At 38.1% G+C, this 21786-nt stretch overlaps 1 protein-coding gene across 1 annotated transcript in view; it reads left to right on the forward strand.

Moving 5' to 3' along the window:
- Positions 1–21786, forward strand: part of LOC106881233 (cation-independent mannose-6-phosphate receptor) — a 159211-nt gene that overhangs the window by 79152 nt on the left and 58273 nt on the right. Inside the window, exons 14-23 of the mRNA XM_052970966.1 lie at positions 1262–1549; positions 3046–3202; positions 5161–5325; positions 7284–7490; positions 8834–9008; positions 10643–10933; positions 12711–12901; positions 13870–13950; positions 17606–17831; positions 20951–21322. Of these exons, the coding sequence (XP_052826926.1) occupies positions 1262–1549; positions 3046–3202; positions 5161–5325; positions 7284–7490; positions 8834–9008; positions 10643–10933; positions 12711–12901; positions 13870–13950; positions 17606–17831; positions 20951–21322 (2153 nt within the window). The remainder of the gene's footprint in view (positions 1–1261; positions 1550–3045; positions 3203–5160; positions 5326–7283; positions 7491–8833; positions 9009–10642; positions 10934–12710; positions 12902–13869; positions 13951–17605; positions 17832–20950; positions 21323–21786) is intronic.

Here is a 21786-nt window from a genome sequence, read left to right on the forward strand (position 1 = left end):
AAAGCCAGACAGCTGGTGCTCTGGCAACGATCACGCAAGCCGAGTTTAGTGTTCGATGAAGACGTTGGCATGGGTGCCAGTCTACAAATTTAGTTCGATTTCGATTTCACTTGCCTCAACAGGTCTTCGCAAGCGGAGTTTAGTGTCCAAAGAAGGAATGTTACGCGTAAGTGGGCTGGCTACATCCCTGGCAGGTGCTCATGATGAATATAGCGATGCTTATGATGATGGCAGTGATCCTGATTACAATGACGGTGTTAGTGATGATGATGGTAATGATGTGTTACATGTGAAACATTGTTCACCATCGTATGCATATTGCTTCCTTATGTTACCAAATTTAGAACACCAATCCAGTATCCTGACAGCAGGTGTACTATATAATAATAAGCAGTCATTTCATTAGCTTGCAATGCTAATCTCTGTTAATTTAGCATTCAAGTGTGATTGAATACATTTATTAATATACATTGTACCATGTTTGTATAACTCAGTTCTCGTGGACAATTCTTCTGATGTGAGGGGATATAAGATATCAATATTTGGAATGGAATATTTATGTTTTTACCAAACCACTAAGTTACAGGGATGTAAACAAACCCTCACAGGTTACCAAGCAGTTGTGGTACACACACACACACACACACACACACACACGTGTGTGTGTGTGTACATACATATGTTTATGTCGTGCACAGACAAGATGCTGAATGCACTTTTGCTAATGGACAAGAAGCTGAATGGGCACAATGCCGAATGGACATAAAGCCGAATGGGCATAGAGCTGAACACACAACAGTAAAAAAAATATTCTTACTTACATAGTTTAATGACCAATTTACCAATCTGGCACTTAAGATTTAACAAAATGAAATTTCAATTTTCACATCTTATCCATCTTGTCCATTCAGCTTCTTGTCCTTTGGCAAAAGTGCATTTGGCATCCCATCCATGTACCATTTATGTATATATCTATATATATATGTGTGTGTGTGTGTGTGCACACGCACGCACGCGCGCACACACACACATACACATACACCTGCTTCTTTCACTTTCTATCTTCCAAATCCACTCAGGGCTTCAGTTGGCCCAAGTCTAGTAGAAGGCATTTGTTCATGGTGCCACACATTAAGCCTGAACTGGGAACAATGTGTTTGGAAAGCAAACTTCTTATCACACAGCTACACCAAAAAAAAAATATGCATTTTCTAATTTTGTACTTAATTTGTTGTTATTTTTTGTTCTTTTTCTCCGCCAGAGTATCCAAAAATGTTGGCCATGCCAACAGTATTCTAACATATGAGGATGGAATTTTGAAGTTGATCTATGAAAATGGTGATAAGTATAACACTGACCCTCCTATTGCTCGAAGAAGTGTGATCACTTTTGTGTGTGACACAAAAGCCAGTCCTGGAAGACCCGAGTTTATAAAAGAGTCAAATTCTACCTACTGGTTTTTGTGGTACACTAAATTTGCCTGTGTTTCACATCCAGTTGAATGCACTTTCACCGATGAACAAACCCATGAACAGTATGACCTCTCAAGGTAAGTGAAACAAATTTAATGTTCGTGTTGACTGAGATTATGAGAGTGGTTGAGCATTAGTGGTGGTGATGGTTGCATTTCAGTGACTGTTTCTTGTGATGTCAATGTTGAAATTTGTTCTTGTGTTGATGGTGGTGGTAGTTGTGTGCAACCACCTAGATATAGGCTTCAAGATGAGCTGTAGAGGGTTGAGTAACAAGAGAGATAGTTAGTGGGAATGGAAACGAAACTAAGTGGGTCCTGTACCCACCTATTTTTAATTGTAAAAACAATCGTTCTGCAAAAATAAATTATCAGGCACAGGAGTGGCTGTGTGGTAAGAAGCTTGCTTCCCAACCACATGATTCTGTGTTCTGGTTCTGGGTTCAGTCCCACTGCGTACCACCTTGGGCAAGTGTCTTCTACTATAGGTTCGGGCCAACCAAAGCCCTGTGAGTGGATTTGGTAGACGGAAACTGAAAGAAGCCCATTGTATATATATATATATATATATATATAAAATTACGTATATATCTATGTGTATGTCTTTGTGACTGTGTTTGTCTCCCCCACTGTCGCTTGACAACTGATGTTGTGTTTATGTCCCTGAAACCTAGTGGTTTGGCAAAAGAGGCCGATAGAATAAGTACCGAGCTTACAAAGAATAAGTCCTGGGGTTGATTTCTTTGACTAAAAGGTGGTGCTCCAGCATGGCCACAGTCAAATGGTTGAAACAAATAAGAGTAATAGAGTGCCTAATAAACATAAGAAAACAGATTTAAACAAAATTGGAAAGATAAAAAAAATGATTTATCCTCTAGTGCTAGTGATACAATGTAGGATAAAGAATACTCTTCTTGTAAGGGGCAAAACAACCTCTCCTGAACTGGTGTTATTATAAAACAAGCCCAATATACTCTGTAATATAGTTGGCAAATTAACAGAGGTAAAGTAGGTAAGAGAGGTCTTTTTTAATTTTGCTGAGAACAAGACAACCTCCCTAGAGCAGGTGCCATGATAAAATGCACCCAATACACTTGAGAATGATCATTCAACTATAGAAAACACATCACACATGAAACTTAAAAGTAAGGCATAGTCAGTCCCCAGTCATCTTAGAGAGTAGTAACTTTATATAAAGCCAACTCAGTCCATAACAACCTAACTCAGCAAGCATAGAAAATCAGACAAAATTGTTGATAATGATGAATATGAGCAATGCCACAGATGAAGATTTCAGTAACAAAGCAAAAAGTTTGCTAAATTTGCTATGCCAATAACAATCTCTGCTCCTCTGGATTCAATGTCCCTCTCTGTTCACCAACACTTAACACAATTTGATCCTTGCTTTTCCTTCAACCATTCTTGTTCTAAATATATAGTTAAAATTGTATCCTGAAGTAGAATGAATCAGTAAGTAATAAGCAGTGACTGCATTCCATACCACTTGATAACTGAATATAAAAATAATTATATATGTAGATGTTGTATAATGATATTTTATGTCATACTTTCAGTCTCACAAAGATGTCAGATAACTGGGTTACTACTGGAATTGACGCACCTGTACAGAAGTATTATATTAATGTATGTCGTTCACTGAACCATGTACCTGTTGGAACTGGCTGTGATGTTCATTCTGCAGTATGCTCTACAAAGTTTGAAGGTGGCAAGGTACATTCCTTTTTTTCTTTGCTTTGCTTTAGCTTAAATTCTCTAGTATCTACAGTCAAGGATTATTAACAATAGATATTACATGATCAACATAATATTTATAGTTTTAAATATAGTCTAATGGTGTAACAGATAATCTCATCATCATCAAACGTCCATTTTTCCATATTGGCACAGGCTGGACGGTTTGACATGAGCTGGCCAGGCTCTGATTGTCTGTTTTGGTATGGTTTCTACTGTTGGATGCTCTTCCTAATACTGACACTTTACAGAGTGTACTGGGTGCTTTTTTGTGGAAATTATATTTTTTTTAATGACTCAAATAGAAGAGAAAGAGTTGTGCCCATAAGTACTTTCAGGGCCTTTGAAACTGGTGGAGGGAAGAAAGATGATTATCCTCAGAGCAGAGACCTGGCTCAAATGCTTTCTCTAGCCATATGTCTTTCCTAATGGCAACCACTTTACAGAGTGTACTGAGTGCTTTTTATGTGGCCACTAGCACTGGTGCTTTTTACATGACACTAATACCAGTGGGGTTGCCAAGTAACTAACAAGACAAAGACATCTTGGATGGGAGAAGTGGTACTGAGGGGAGTGGCTTTGTATAAGGCAAATTTCCCTAAAGACATCCAAGAACCAGCTGATAGTGTTAAACTGTGCAATATATAAAGTCCAACACACAACAACAGGCCAAACTTCCACACAATTTCTGTCTACTCAATTTCAATCATAAGGCTTTGGTCAACCTAGGGCTGTGGTTGAAGATGTTTATCCAGGTGCAAAAGGATTGAATCCTGAAATGTATAGCAAAGAGAACTTATTAACCTCACAACCTCACAACTATGTTTCTGCTTATAATGCATCAATATAGCATCTTCTAATTTAGGCACACTTCTCTCACTCTATCTCTCTAACTATCCTTCCTCTCCAACAAGGGTAGCCAAGTATCTCCTCTATAGTACGGCATCTATCTCAATCCCTCTATTATACTCTGACTTCTTGACTGGTACAAAGCCACCCACCTCAGTACCACTCCTCCCAGCCAAGAGGTTTTTGTCTTGTTAGTTACTTGGCAACCTCACTGGTAATAGTGTCATGTAAAACGCACCAGTGCTAGTGGCCACATAAAAAGCACTCAGTATACTCTGTTAAGTGGTTGGCATTAGGAAAAACCTGGCTAGAGAAACCATGCCAAAGTGGACACCAGAACTGGGTAAAGTGGTTGGCATTAGGAAGGGTAACCAATTGTAGAAACCAACCCAGAGCAAGCTTTGGAACATGGTGAGGTTTTTTGGCTTGCTAGCTCCTGTCAAGCCAGCCAACTCATGCCAGCATGAATAACAGACATTAAATAACAATGATAATGAGTCCTGCACTATACAACACTCACCATAAATAATTCAGAGTTACTATGATAACTTCCTGTGGGGAACTCACATGCATTAACGCTATAAAAACTGTAGCCCAATGGCCAAGCTCCCTCTTAGCATATTATTCTGTATATTTTCATTCAGAAATGTCTAGTAAGTATATATTTGAACGAAAATATATGTTCACTGTACTCTGAAGTATGTCACTTAATTACTTACCCAAACTACTTCGTTCATAAGGTTATTCCCACTTTCTATCATTAACTATCAGTAACTATCATTTTTATTAGTAACTTCATAATAAATCATGACTAATCCAAAATAATAGGTGTATTTATTCTTCTTTATATACAGATTCAAAATAAATAATAAATATATTTTTTACATGGAAATTGAAAAAAAAAATGTATGTTAAGAGGTTAAAGGCCAAAAAATACTTACACTCTAATTAGCCAATGATTCTCCAGAGAACAATTGAGACAGTTGAGACAATATTTGGAGCCATTATGCTGTCTGCTCTTATGCTTACACTTTTTTTTTATTTTCAGTGTTTCCTGTTTAGATTTATATATTTCTTTATTTTCACAGGAAGTGATTGCTCATGAAAACCTTGGAGAAGTTGTTAAAGGTCTTGTGAAGAAAGGGGATAACATTGTATTGGAATACACCAATGGTAAAGCATGTCTGGACAGTGGTTACACACTGACCAACTATTCCACAACAATCCATTTCCACTGCACAAAGAAAATAACAGTAAGTAAAAGAAAAGTTGAAATAGGATTCATTGTTGTGGTTTAACCTTTGACCAACCTTTACTGAACAGGCCTATCCCAAAAGGTTTTCAAGCTATGCCCGTCCCGTTATTAAGGTAGAATGTATCCAGAACAATCTTATCTTGAATGTTTCTCTCCTTCCATTTTAACACAATACAATATAATTTGAGAGAGGTTTTGAAACTATTTCTAGCAATTTAAGGGTTATTTCATTCCCAAGTTTACATGATCTGACCTATAATCATTCCAACCATGTTCATCTTGTCTTCTTAGGGCTCTGTGGAACTACATTATCTAATGTTTTCTTACTTTAATTAAGTTTGTAGGTGTATATTTGACTGCTGTTTTTAACAGGATGGAATACCACATATGAGCTCCTTCTTGGCTCATTTTGTTTCACTCTGGAGTTGTACATTCTTGTATATTTTACTTAGTGCATCTCTTATCATCTTTTCAGCAAGTATAGTGAGGGCTATGCTTCATTATTCCTCATTGCATTATTGTTCATAGTTGGCTTTTGGTTGATCCCTGCATTAAATATGTTAATATTTATTTGACTATTTTATTGTGTATTTTGTGATGATGTATATTACTGAAGTTTGCATGGCTTAGTGGTTAGAGTAATTGGCTTATGATTATAAGGTCATGAGCTTCATTCCCAGAAGCATGTTGTGTCCTTGAGCAAGACATTTTATTTCACATTCCTCCAGTCCACTCACCTGTAGTTCAAAGGGCCAGCCATGTCACATTCTGTGTCATGCTGAACCTCCCTGAGAAATACTCTGTGGAGTACTCTTCCATTTGCACATTAATTTCATAAATGGGCTGTTCTGTTGATCAAATCAACTGGAACCCTTGTCATCATAACCAATGGAGTGCCTTTTTATACTACTGGTTTTTATACCAAATTATTTTTGAACATAGGCGCAGGAGTGGCTGTGTGGTAAGTAGCTTGTTTACCAACCACATGGTTCCGGGTTCATTCCCACTGCGTGGCACCTTGGGCATGTGTCTTCTACGATAGCCTCGGGTCGACCAAAGCCTTGTGAGTGGATTTGGTAGACGGAAACTGAAAGAAGCCTGTCGTATATATATATATATATATATATATATATATATATGTATGTGTGTATATGTTTGTGTGTCTGTGTTTGTTCCCCCAACATGCCTTGACAACCGATGGTGGTGTGTTTACGTCCCGTAACTTAGCGGTTCGGCAAAAGAGACCGATAGAATAAATACTAGGCTTCCAAAGAATAAGTCCTGGAGTTGATTTGCTCAACTAAAGGCAGTGCTGCAGCATGGCCGCAGTCAAATGACTGAAACAAGTAAAAAGAGTAAAAAAAAAAAACATTCTGATGTAAAGGTGGAAAATGATGTAGTCCATTGGATAGCATTTGACAAATTTCACACTTGTAACAGTCTTAGTGTTATTGCTGTTAGTTGAGGTAGTTTCCACCTTCCATTTGTAGTATCTTCATATTCTGTCAGTAGAAATAAAAATTTAAAAACACTTATTTTACCCCATCATGACTAATTAAATAGCTGACATATTGTTCACTAGTTTAATGCTACCGTCTGATCTTTGAGTGCCTTGATCAGAGTCCATTAAGTTGCAAGCAATTGGACAAGGTCTCTAGTCTGTGAATAATTCATTTTCTCGATGCACTGATGCCTATTACAGCAAGTGGTGAATTTTTCCCCAATCCCTATCTACCTACTAGTCTTACAGGCCCTGCACAAATCATAGGCTCTACCAGAAAAAAAACAGAGAAATAAAGGAAGACCAACAGATGAATTAAGAGAGAGAGAGAGAGAGAGAGAGATCCTGTCAATTTAAAGAACTCTGAAATTTAAAATAAAATAAAATAAACATTTGAAAAAAAGACATTGCAAAGAAACTTTCTCAACTTTTCTATGGTTTGATATCTTTAACAGGAACATGGTCCAAGTTTGTTAAGTATCAATTCAATATGTCATTATGTATTCTTGTGGAACACTCCAGCTGCATGTGTTCAGACCAGCACGGAAAGCAATCAGGAGAAATGCTCCATAAAGGACACCAATTCTGGTTACATTTATAATCTGCAGCCTTTGATAAGAGATGGATCTTACAGTATTGTTTCACAGTCTCATAAATTCTATGTAAGTGTATTTAATTTTTTTCAACTAAAATTTCTCTTTGATTTTTTTCTGTTGTTTAAATCCAAGATCCCTCATTGAATCCAAATTGACGAAAGGTGTTACATAATATCCCTTTACTTAGTCTATCACCAAGTTTAACATCATTACCTCACTATTGGGTGCCTTTAACAAGTCCATACACAGTTGAAAGAATTTGAACCAGGTTTCCATGTGAAGGCCGTTCAATATCTCAATGTGCTGCTTCTTATCACAGCAGCCTACAAGTAAATTTCTCACTCAGTTTCCTCCCACTAGCATTGTAGGTCCTGTTAAGAAGTCCTGTGTATTGTTCATTCTCTGTTTTAAGCCATTAAAAGCAATGTGTGTAAAGAGAATGATGATATTGAGAAATAGGTACAGGGAACAAAATATGTGCATTCTGTAATACTCTTAAGTATGCTTGTTTGCTCTTATGTGATGGCTTATTAACACAAACACATCTGCACATTCAGGCAGGCACTGACCCATCCATGTAGACAGGCACTGACCCACTCATACGTTCAATCAATCCAGTAATAGTTATCATCATTCTTATTTTCAGAATGAATAATGTATTGAGAAGGTCATTTTGTTGTTAAAAATCTATTTGAATCACTAATAAAAAATTTAGTTGTGTTGTATTGCTGGTTTAGTTAATGAAACCTTAGCATGATTACCAATATTCGATAACTTTTGACGTGACCTGACATGTACTATAAGCTCTTGGTTTGGCACACAGTCTTTAATCCTGTTGGAGAAAAAACAAATTTCATTTGAAATATTCTTACTTACATTCTTTTCTACTCTTGGTACGAGGCCCAAAATTTTGGGGGAGGGGGCCAGTCGATTAGATCAACCCCATTATGCAACTGGTACCTAATTTATCGACTCAGAAAGGATGACAGGCAAAGTCGACCTCGGCAGAAATGCATTTAAAAAAGTGAAAACTGTTACATGACTATAATACCAAATGGCAGCAATGTCACATGGCTTCTGTGTTTCATAGCCACACTTACACATATCCCTTAAAAATACTTTTTCTGTATGTTTATTTTTTTCTGGTTTCAGTCATTTGATTGTGGTCACACACGGGTTTAATCAATTAAATCAACTCCTGAAAGTTATTTTTCTCAACTGCTCTATTATTTAACTCAACAAATTGAAAGCAAAGTGATCTTGGATGGAATTTCAATTTAGAATGTAAAGAGCCATTTCCAAAATACCACAAATATATTGCTTTTGTAGCTAAAAAAATAGCAAAAGGAATGGTTACTTAAATTTTTGCAACTGTTTATGTGTTAATCTGTTTGTTTATCTGCCTCCAGTTGAACATTTGTGCACCTGTGAATTTGCCTGGCTGTACCATGTCTGACAATTCAAAAGCATCAGTTTGTGAACAAGTCTCAAGTACAGTAACTGGTCTGGCAGCTGTAAGTACTGAACTAGAACTGACTGACAGACATTTACAGCTGGTCTATGCTGGAAAACGTTTATCTGATGGTAAGATTTAAAACTTTTTGTTTTGCAAAATGGCCTATCATATTTACTACTACTATATTTCATCTGTTGTGGAGGCGCAATGGCCCAGTGGTTAGGGCAGTGTACTCGCGGTCATAGGATCGCGGTTTCGATTCTCAGACCGGGTGTTGTGAGTGTTTATTGAGCGAAAACACCTAAAGCTCCACGAGGCTCTGGCAGGGGATGGTGGTGAACCCTGCTGTACTCTTTCATCACAACTTTCTCTCACTCTTACTTGCTGTTTCTGTTGTGCCTGTAATTCAAAGGGTCAGCCTTGTCACGCTGTGTCACGCTGAATATCCCCGAGAACTACGTTAAGGGTACATGTGTCTGTGGAGTACTCAGCCACTTGCACATTAATTTCATGAGCAGGCTGTTCCGTTGATCAGATCAACTGGAACCCTCGACGTCGTAAGCGACGGAGTGCCAACAACAATTTCGTCTATGTCCCAGTTTTTTTTTCTTCTGTACTTATTTTGTTATATAGTGTACATATGTGAGGTGGGGTACATGGCTGGCTGGGTGCAAGAATGATTGTGTGGTTTGCCTTGACTTTCAAGTAGCTGTGGGTTTGATTCCACTATGCAGTATCTTAGACAAGTGTCTTTTTGATTCATTCAAGCATTGTGAGTGATAGTGGGAAAAGGAAAACTGTGTAGAAGCCCATCAGGCTTTTCTTGTTTATAATTCTGGCACTTGTGCCCGCGGCATGTGTAAGAACTTTCGAGCGAGATCGTTGCCAGTGCCCCTGGACTGGCTCTTGTGTGGGTGGCACATAAAATACACCATTTTGAGCGTGGCCGTTGCCAGTACCGCCTGACTGACCTTCGTGCCAGTGGCACGTAAAAAGCACCCACTACACTCTCTGAGTGGTTGGCGTTAGGAAGGGCATCCAGCTGTAGAAACTCTGCCAAATCAGATTGGAGCCTGGTGTAGCCATCTGGTTTCACCAGTCCTCAGTCAAATTGTCCAACTCATGCTAGCATGGAAAGCGGACGTTAAACGATGATGATGATGAATTTGTAGACTTAGTTCATCAACCAGTTGAAAATGACTGCCTCACTTTTGGGTACCTATGGCAAGTCCATACACTTTTGAAAGAATTGGAACTAGGTCTCCATGTAAAGACAGTCCAATATCTCACTGTGCTGCTTCCTACTGCAGCAGCCTACAAGTAAATTTCTCACTTAGTTTCCTCCCACTAACATTGTAGGTCCTGTTGAAAAGTCCTGGGCATTGTCCTTTCTCTTCTTTAAGCCATTAAAAACACTGTGTTTAAATAGAATGATAATATTGAGAAATAGACACAGGGAACAGAATATGTGCATGCTGTAATACTCTTAATTAAGCATGCTTGTTTGCTCTTATGTAATGGCTTATTAACACAAGCACATTTGCGCCTATTACATGTGTTCACATGTAGTATGTGAATGCATATTCACATACTGCACACACATACAGACAGACACAAACCCATTGATACTGCGGGTGTTTATGAATGAAAGCAAAGTCACCTAATACATTTGTTCTTTGTAATACTTTTGTGCCAAATTTTCTTTATTTCATTTTCTTTTTTTGTTTCCATATCTTTGATTTGCTTTTTTCTCTTCATTCAGGTTCACTTTTCAAGGTAACAATTATTTTTGTCTGTGCCAAAGAGAAAGAATTGGGCAGTGTCAGTTTGGTGAGAACAACTAAGAGCAACTACATATTCCAGTTTGATACTCCTCTTGCTTGTCCACCACAGACAGTCGATTGTGTTGTTCAAGACCGTCTTGGTAACCAGTATGATTTGTCCCAACTGACAAAGCAAAATGGCAACTGGGAACTTCCTGTTGGAAATATGAAGTACATCATCAACATTTGCTCACCAATTAATAATTATACAGGCAATACAACTTGTGCAGGTAAATTTTAATTAGTTATTTGTAAACAGGTGAGGTTCAATGGCTGTGAGATCTTGTTACTCCACCCCCAACTAAACAGGATTATGATGAAAGGTATCCCAGTCTTGATCATTACATCTTTTTCATGGTACCATTATCTAATGTGTCCTTCCTTGTTTTTTAAGATGATTGCGAAATCGTGATGGCACAGCGATGACCCAGCGTTGCCTTCCTGGCACTTGTTCCAGTGACACGTGTAAAGACATTCGAGCGAGATCGTTGCCAGTGCCGTCAGACTGGCTCCTGTGCAGGTGGCACGTAAAATACACCATTTTGAGCGTGGCCGTTGCCAGTACCGTCTGACTGGCCGTCGTGCCGGTGGCACGTAAAAGCACTCACTACACTCTCGGAGTGGTTGGCATTAGGAAGGGCATCCAGCTGTAGAAACTCTGCCAAATCAGATTGGAACCTGGTGTAGCCATCTGGTTCACCAGTCCTCAGTCAAATCGTCCAACCCATGCTAGCATGGAAAGCGGACGTTAAACGATGACGATGATGATGATGATAATGATTGCTTGACTTGATAAAAATATATAGCATGTAATCATGGCTGTTGCCAGTGTCATGTAAATAGCACCCATGGAATCATAATCGTAGCCATTGCCAGTAGCATGATCTTCAAATGTTGGGCCTCACAGAGGTGAGGGATGAAGTGGTGAAACATCATGTTCAAATGTTGGGCCTCACAGAGGCAGTGACAAGTGATCGAGACCTTTGGCAATGTGCTGTGCTTGCGAAGACTTGTCAAGCCAAGTGAAACCATAGTCATGACTATTGCCAGTGTCATGTAAATAGTACCCATGAAATCGTAGTTGTGACCATTGTCAGTGTCATGTAAATGACACCCATGCCAGTGGTATATAAAAAGCACCCATTATACTCTTGGAGTGGTTGGTGTTAGGAAGGACATCCAGCTGTAGAAACCATGCCACATCAGGCTGGAACCTAGTGCAGCTCTCCAGCTTACCTGTTCCAGTCAAACCGTCTAACCCATGCCAGCATGGAAAGCAGACATTAAATGATGATGTTGAAATTTGCCTCAAATTACATCCTATCATGCAGTGGGGAGGTCTTTCGCTGGTTCAGTGGTTTAGGAGGTTAAGGAAGGATAAAGTATGTTACCCTTTAATTAATAACTTTGCTTCTGCAAAAAAAAAAAAAAAAAAGCCTCCCTTACCTTATTGTTTTGAATCCATATATAAAGATTGTTCTGGGTTAAAACTGAAGTAAAATGAAAATGCATGATCGTAACTGTACTATTGTTATCTTCTCTTTAAAATTTTCTGAAACCTACCACAACTCATTCACAAATTTTTTTCTTAATCATGCTAACCTTTTGTTTTTATTTTGTATATATAAACATACTCAGTTTTACTGTGGGTTAGAATTCAAGTTAATGAGGACATGTCATCAACAATTAGACCATTGTGATTTTAATTCATTTTCAGAATATCTCAATTCCTAATATAGCCTTTTATATACAGAATGAGGAGTTAAGTTATAAAGAATCTCAAATGTATTTACAATGTCTTTATATTTTAAGTTTAAAGAATAGCTGTTTTTATTCTGAAGTGTCTCATTGCAATTAATTGGAAAATATTATTGCTAGGCATGTGGCACAACTACGTTCAAAAGCTTAGTGTTCATTAACTTAAATGCTAATAATTTAAAACTTTTTTGATTCATAATTGCTTTCTAAGAGCCACTTCATTTAATGAGATATTTCTTTAATATTCAGGTAATGTTGGTGGTTGTCAAATAGCTCCAGGCCGAGGAGAATATAATATGGGTTATGTTCAAGGCAAACCCATTGCATTATCAGATGGAACTCTGAGTTTACGATATCGCAATGGAGACCTGTGTCATAAAGGGACTGACAAGCAAAGCCATCGGAGCACTCGCATTAATTTCTTTTGTAGCACAGTTGAGGTAAGTATTTTTAGTTACTGTGGATTTTTTCCAGAATTCCTTAGCTGAGAAGTGCTTCTGGGAGGGATTACCTGTTCAAGACAAATTCTTTAAGCATAGACAGACCCATCCAAAATGCATGAGGAGCAATAAAACCATTCTGCACACACTCATTCTGTGTCCAAACATTGCTGACTTGGTGCATTATATCAAGTCACTGTTGTTGTGTAAGATGGATCCTGCTGTTGGCTAAACCCATTGTGAAGATCACTGCCATTCTCTTTTGAGTCGGCAGTTTTCCTTTCTGTCCAGTGGTTATGTTGAAAGAGGTTATATTGTGGATAAGGCTGAAAGGTTTGAGGATAGGCACTTTCCTCTTTAGTCAAGTTCATATCGATTTCTCATGTACCACTTGGAAGAGAAGGTAAATGTGGCGAAAAGAGTGTTCTTTTCCAGTGAATTTCTCAAAAAGATTAAAGTTCGTTCAATGGAAAATATAGACTATTGGATAGAATGACTTTGCAGTATTTGATCTAGTTCTCTGCACCCCGAGTTCAGATCCTATGAGTGTTGTTAACTTTGTCTTTCATCATTCTAGACTTGATAAAATACGAGTATACTGCAGATGGTAATTCTTATTCTCTCCCTTCCTTTTCTCCTTCTCTTTTCCATCTACCCACTTCCGTCTCTTTCTTTCTCTTTCTCTTACTCTAGATAGATAGCTATGTTGTACTGTGAGAAGAGCTACAGGGGATTACACAAACAGCACCCTCTCTCAAGAAATGGTGGAAGGATTATTGAGAGACTAATAACCTTTTCCTATGGGCAGGGGATAAAAAAAATTGATGCTCTACTGGAACTGTCCACATAGGGATCAATGTGCAGCAGAGTATGGAACAGAAATAAAAAAATAAAAAATTTAAACCCCAAAAATGTTATTTGAAAAATATGCTGCCTGAAAAATACAATTTCTTTTCTTTGTTTTCTAGCATTTTATTTCTTTTGGGAGTGAAACAGAATTCTGTGAATATATATTTACCTGGAGGACACCAGCAGCTTGTCCTATTAAGGTGATTGCCATTTTCTTTGCTTTCCTTCTTTTTATTTAATTTTCAGTCCTTGTCTGTTTTTCTATACCAAATATATAGGATTGAGAGTGACTGAAACCTTTAAATGCGGTGCCCTAAAGTGGCCAAAGTCTAATGGATAAAAGCAGTAAAAGAATTATCATGATTATAGGTACAGGTTTGGCTGTGTGCTAAGAAGTTTGCTTCCTACCCACATGGTTCCAGGTTCAGCCCCACTGCATGGCACCTTGACAAGTGTCTTCTACTATAGGCTGACTAAAGCCTTGCAAGTGGATTTGGCAGATGAAAACTGAAAGCAGCCCGCTGTGTGTGTTTGTGTGTTTGTTCCACACAGCTGCTTGACACTAGTGTTGATGTGTTTACGTCCCCTTAACTCAGTAGTTCAGCAAAACAGACCAATAGAATAAGTACCGACTTAAAAATAAAAAATAAAAATTACATTCTGGGGTCAATTCATTTGACTAACAGTTCTTCCAGGCAGTGCCCCAGCATGGCTGCAGTCTTAATGACTGAAACAAGTAAAAGATAAAAGATCATGTATGAAATGTAATAGATTTGGAAATCAGAAACACTGAGCTTTACATGAAATATCATTGATGTCCAGCTGTTGTTCTGAGAGAGATATTTTTACTATACAACTACTGTTTGTACAGAGCATGCAGCATTATCTCTGACAGTAGTCACAGCAGTCAAAGACTGGTGTTCAGTTACTGTTTTTAGAGTGATACACTAACTACACAACTGCTGTTTGTACAAAGCGCTCAGCGCCAACTGGTGTTTGACTGCTGTTCTTAGAGACAGATAAGAGTTAGTTATAACACAGTCACCGTTTCATATTACAATTCACTCAGCATTGTAATCCAACAGTAGCCACATTGATCATAGCTTATTCACTTACATGTGGTGGTCGTTGTTGCTGTTGTTAGCTCCAGGTCATCTGTGAACTGGCCAAGTATATCTAGGATTTTATCATCCAATGTTTCCTTCCCATTTTTAAAGCAGTAAAGCTGTGATGATTTGGTTACTATTTTGTAGTACATTGAATGATAATATAGTGGATCTTTAGAGATGGTTGTCTTCCTCATTTTGTGTCCATGGACTGCATCACACTCTAGTGACTGCTTTGGTATTGTTTCTATGACTGGATGCCTTTCCTAGCTCTAACCTACTTCATAGTTTGTACTGAAGCCTTTTTTCATAGCACCTGCACTATTGAGATTGCAATGCAGCTAGAAAGGCTATGAGCCCTTAGTGGTGGGGTTAGCTTTATGCTAGATGAAGGGTTAAAGTATGAGGGAAGGAGCTGGAGCAGAACAGGCTTCTTGCTGTAGAGGAGCTATATTCTTTTACTTGTTTTTGTCAAGTGACTGTGGCCATGCTGGAGCACTGCCTGAAAGAAATTTTTTTTTTAATTCAAAGAAATCAACCCCAGGACTTATTCTTTGTAAGCTTAGTACTTATACGATTGGCCTCTTTTGCCAAACTGCTACGTTATGGGGATGTAAACACACCAACATCATTTGTCAAGCGATGGTGGGGGTGGGGGCAGACACACACACACACGCGCACACACACACACACACATATACATATATACATACATATGATGGGCTTCTTTCAGTTTCCGTCTACTCACAACACATTGAGTATTCACATTTTAAAAGAGAGGGTGGAAGTAACTGGATGGAGCTAGAAAGAGATGGAAATAGTGGTGATGAAGTATCTGAGTGGATCCTCAAGATACGAAGTGAATAGGAATGAGTGGAGACAGAGGAACCAGGAATGTGGCTGAGTGGAGGCCACAAAAGTGTTTGAGGGAGTGGGAGATGGAGAATGGGTGAAAGGAGGAGATGTAGGTGACAACTGTAATGATTGGGTAAGATTGATAAGGAGTGGGTGATGATCAATGATGTGCGAGTTGGGTGGGGTAGGAGGAATAGATGACTGAGAGTGCACAAAAAGGTGGAGAAAGCAGCAGAATTGTATGATGAGAGAGAGAGAGAGAGAGAGAGAGAGAGAGAGAGATGATGTGGTTGGGTAGGTTGTGAGAGGGGTAGGGAGAGGCAAGCCTAATGCAAGAGGGGAGTGGAGGAAAGATAATTTGATGGCTCTGTAAGTGGATGGGGTGGGGGTTGCGTGGGGGGATCAATGGAAAATGTGGCTGGAGAGAAAATTATTAATGGATGAAGGATGGATAACAAATGAATTGGTTCTGGGTAGTAAGGAAAATAAGTTATATCAAAAAAGAGCTGCAGTTAGGGAGATGCTGTGTGGTGGAAGTCTTAAGAAGGAAATTGGACAAAGGACCCAGTTGGGCATGTTTAATCTTTGGTTAGTTGTGACTCGATACCTGTCATTTTGTCAGCATCCAATCTTTTTTTTTTTTTTTTTGGCAGGTAAAATGTCTCTAGATATATCTTATCTAGTGTGTCCTTTTATTTCTAAGATACTAAGGTGTGAGAGGTGAGAGATTTTGCTGATATTTCTTGCAGGTCAAGCTATATATGGACACTAGGTGTACATTGAAATCTTATTCAGTCAGTTTCAACTAAGGTTTCTTTATGTGATGGATGTCATGAAGCCTTCAGGCTCTATTTTACTATTGAGGGTACTAAGTTCTTATCTCAGGGTACCACCCTGAAGAACTTTTAGTCAGATGAATCAAACCCAGTACTTATTTTTATTCTATCGGTCTCTTTTTGCTGAACTGCTAAATTATGGGGACATAAACAATGTAGCAATGGTGGGGGACAAAGACACACACGTACATATATATATATATATATATATATATATATATATATAAGAAAGAAAGATGGCAAAGGAATAAATGATTATCTTATGAACTTCGTTAGCATACAGCTGTTTCTGTTATAAGATGCAGTAGTCTTGTAGTTGAATGTCTGAATAACAAATTATAGCTTCAATGGAGCCTTGAATATGAAGTGCAATTTATTTCGGAAAGATTAGATAAATTGCACTTCATATTTGAGGCTCCAATGAAGCTATAAAGTATTATCCAGACACTTAACAATGAATCCACTGCATCTTATAGCAGAAACAGCTGTAAGCTCATGAAGTCCATAAGATAATCATTTATTCCTTTGTTATCTCTCTTTTGATCCTTTCACATTAAATTGGTCATATCTGACCCAAATATTCTACGGTCAGCTACATGGGTTGAATGATTTGACCAGAGCTGGTAGAGCCATGGGCTACAGCAGGCTTCATTGTCTGTTCTAGCATGGTTTCTATGGCTGGCTGCCCTTCCTAATGTCAACCACTCCACAGAGTGTACTGGGTGCATTTTATGTGGCAGCAGCACACACACATGCAACAATATCTCAAACAGACAAATGCAGCCTCCGTTACAGACTGTCAATAGTCATAGAAAAGGTTGCAAATGGCAACGAAAGAGTTTTGACAAACAAAAGCAAAGCAAATTAAACAACCAATGAGTTAGTTGGATATTTAGCCAGTTGACTAATAATAATGGAGTGGAATTGAACCAGAGTGTGTGTGTGTGTGTGTGTTAATTATATTAGCATAATGACTCTCCTTAGACACATTTGTATATTTTTTTTAAATGCTTTTTTTTCTTTCATTAAACTTTTCTTTTTTTTGCATGTCTTTCTAGCGTATCACAGGCAAATTTTGCAAAGTTGTCGACCCTTTGTATAAAAATGAATTTGACTTGAGCGTGTTACGGAAATCAACTGATTATCATGTAATTGGCGGCGGCTATGATTTTTTACTCAATGTGTGTGGATCTTTAAACACTGAACTAGAAAACTGCAACAAGAACACTGGATCTGCAGCCTGCCAAACACGTTCTTCAGACCCGGCTTTCGTAATCAATATTGGTAAGAAAATAAACAGAAATACTACCACTACTACTACTACTACTACTACTACTAATAATAATAATAATAGTAATAATCCTTTCAAATTAAGGCACAAGGGCTGAAATTTTGTGGGGAGTGGGCTAGTCAATTACATCGAACCCAGTGTTTCACTGGTACTTAATTTATCGACCCCGAAACGATGAAAGGCAAAGTTGACCTCGGCGGTATTTGAATCCAGAATGTGAAGGCAGATGAAATACTGCTAAGCATTTCGCCCGGTGTGCTAACAGTTCTGCCAATTTGCCACCTTATTAACAATAATAATAATCCTTTCTACTATAGGTACAAGGTCTGGAATTTGGGAGAGGGAGATAAATCAATTACATCGACCCCAGTACTCAACTGGTACTTATTTTATCGACCCCAAAAGGATGAAAGGCAAAGTCAACCTCAGATTAATAATAACCCTTTCTGCTAAAGACATAAGACCTGAAATTTGTGGGGAGGGAATAAATCAATTACATCGACCCTAGTGTTTCACTGGTACTTAATTTATCAACCCCAATAGAATGAAAGGCAAAGTCGACCTTGGTGGAATTTGAACTCAGAACATAGTAACAGGCAAAATGCTACTAAGCATCTTGCTTGGCATGCTAACGATTCTGCCAGCTCACTTCCTTGATGATGATAATGATGATGATGATTTCAAATTTTTCTACAAGGCCAGCAAGTTTGGGGAGGGGTTAAATTGATAACATCGACCCCAGTGTTCAACTGGTTCTTATTTTATCAACCCTGAAAGGATGAAAAGGCAAAGTTGACCCTGACAGAATTTGATCTCAGAACATAAAGACAGACAAAATGCTACTTAGCATTTTGCCTGTCGTGTTAATGATCTAGCCAGCTCGTCGCCAATAATAATAATAATAATAATGATAATAATCCTTTCTACTATAGGCACAAAGCCAGCAAGTTTGGGGAAGGGGACTAGTCGATTACATTGATCCCAAGTTCCTGACTGGTACTTATTTTTTGATCCTGAAAGGCTGAAAAGCAAAGTCGACCTTGGCAGAATTTGAACTCAGAAAGAACATAAAGATGGATGCCACTAAGCGTTTTGCCTGGAGGGCTAACGATTCTGCCAGCTCACCGCCTTGAGGATGATGATGATAATATTAGTAATAATAATAAGTGCAGGCATGGCTGTGTGGTTAAGTTTTGCGTCTCAACTACATGATTCTGGGTTCAGTACCACTTTGTGACTCCTAGAGCAAGCATCTTCTACAACAGCCCCAGGCCGACCAAAGCCTTGTGAATGGATTTGGTAGAGGGAAACTGAAAAATGCTTGTTATGTGTATATATGTGTGTATAAGTGTGAGTAGGTTGTGATTCAGTTCAATTTACCCTCAGTGCATATGATCAGAAGTATCCTAGCCATTGTCATCTTGCCTTTCATTTTCTTATACTGTATCCAGGGTTAACATTATCTAGTATGTCCCTTTACTTAAAAAAGGAGGTTGTGTTTGTGAGCAAAATTATTATTTCTAATAGACTGAGTGACTACATAATGGATCTTCCATCAGTTTTGATTATGCGCAGTCAGTTGTTTGATTAAATTAATGTGCAAGTGACTAAGTATTCTACAGACAAGTGTACCCTTCGTGTAATTCCCATACCACACCAGTGTGACAGGAATTGTGACAAGACAGAAACCAAATCTTCCACAACCTGAGTCATTAGGTAAAAATACATTAGCATTTCTGAGAGTTTGAGAATTGTGTTTCCCTCTCCACTGATACTTGATAAGAGCTGCTAACAGTAACATCAACAATTATGAAGTTGAACCAGTAAGGCAAACTATATATGGTCACTTGACCTGTTATCCAAGATAAATTATGCCTGAAAAGAAAATAGAGATGGTTATGGCTTGAATGTATTGACCAGGGCTAACTTAGTAACTAAACATCAACAACAATTATTAACTAGGAGTAGAACCTGTTGGTAGTGAGGCAAGCACTGAGAAGAGCAGAGTATTGTATTTTACCCAAAAAGGCTTGTTGAAGCAGATTTTCTATAGCTAGGTGTCACTAATCCTTTCCTGTTTTCCAAGTAAAGTATTTTTCATACCACCGGTCTTTGTATGTTAAATGTCACAAACTAAGGTCATCATCTTTTGTACAAGTGTTTCTAATGTGGAGACGCATACACACACACACACACACGCTGGTGACATGTGGTGCTGGTTCCATCTAAAAAGTACCCAGTCCACTCTGTAAAGTGGTTGGCATTAGGAAGGGCATCTGTCTGTAAAAAAAAAAACCTTCCTAAGATGGACAGTAGAGCTTGGCATTGTCCTCTGACTTACCAGATCCTGCCAAACCATCCAACCCATACCAGCATGGAAGACAAATGTTAAATGATGATGATTATACATGCACTCACACACACAAGCTTCCTCTCAGTTTCCATCTACCTATTCCACTCGCAAAGCATTGATCAGTTTTGTAGCTACATAGCCATGCTTACAATTATACAGTTATGTAAATGTCCAGGGTCCTATACTGCTGTTAAGGTGGCTCTATCACCACCAGACCTTTGGTGTACCTTTAGTGAAGCCCTTAATGCTGCCAGCATTCAGACCAACTCCTCAGTTTAAGAAGGATACCTTCCCTTCCTTCCTCCAGCTGTAGTAGCCTTGAAAAAAAAAACTGCTACATTACATAAACCCTTGTGAGCAAATATTTCCCTATCATCAAATGAAAGTCTAAACTTCTATACAACAGACTTGCCACCTCCAAATTAAATTTATTGGACCATACAATGAAGAAAACTATCTTTATTCAGGTGATATGGCAATTATTCCATTTCTAGCCTTTTCTTGAAACCCACCTTTTTCTTAGTATTTGCATATCCTAAAGGGGAGCTGGATACACACACACGAACACTATATTCTATAATGTAGATTCATGACAATGATTTATCTTTTCTTTTTTTTCCATATTTTCACTCCTCCACTTACTTCATATGCACACATACACATACACACATAGATGCATACATATTTATAAATGGAACGACCAAATCCTTGTATAATTTATATTTCTTTTATTTATTTGCGTTATTTTTCTATTTCCAGGAAAAGCAAGTGATGAACTTGTTTATGAAGACGGCATCATTTTTCTGACTTACAAAGATGGCAAGTCGAATTGCCATAAGAAGTTCAGCCGCAAGACAATAATAACTTTCACCTGTGACCCAAATGTGGAGGGTACAACTGGACCTCATTATATTGAAGAAAAAGAAGACTGTAGCTACCTCTTTGAGTGGCCCACAAAACATGTCTGTCCAAAGATAACAACCAGTAACTGCAAAATACAGGATGTCAAAGGCAATGAATATGATTTTAGTGGACTAAGACTTAGTAGTAACAACTACATTTACTTATCACCTGAGCATGAGAAACAGAAGTTTATTTTAAATGTATGTCAGACTCTTGTGCATCGTAAAGGTAAATAAATCTTTTGTTATTGCTGAACCACACCAGATTAACCTTGATTAAGCTAATTTATGATTAAATATGTCCCAACTGTAAACATTTTTTTTTTGTTGTTTTGTTTTCTTTTCAGGCATAGTGTATCTATGAACTCTATTGCAACCTATTCGTGCATATATAATGAGTTGTTAAAAGACTTTTTGACACTACCTGCAATATTTGCTTATTTATGCTGAATCTACAAGTGCAATTCTTCCCCCATTCTTCCTTAATCCTTCTTCCTTTTTCCTCCTTTTTCTATGTCTTCTTCCCATCTTCTGTTATCTCCATAGTTCCCTTTGAAGACATAAATAGGTTGTGATAGTTCTTTGAAAGTTTATTGTCACTGACCTCTGCCTCATGTGGTTGTGTTGAAGCCTTTTAAATTTCAGTATTCTCTGTATTTTCTCACTCACTTGAATGATGCTTAACAAAGCAGG

The sequence above is a fragment of the Octopus bimaculoides genome, chromosome 10, assembly GCF_001194135.2.
Source record: "Octopus bimaculoides isolate UCB-OBI-ISO-001 chromosome 10, ASM119413v2, whole genome shotgun sequence".
Lineage (NCBI taxonomy): Eukaryota > Metazoa > Mollusca > Cephalopoda > Octopoda > Octopodidae > Octopus > Octopus bimaculoides.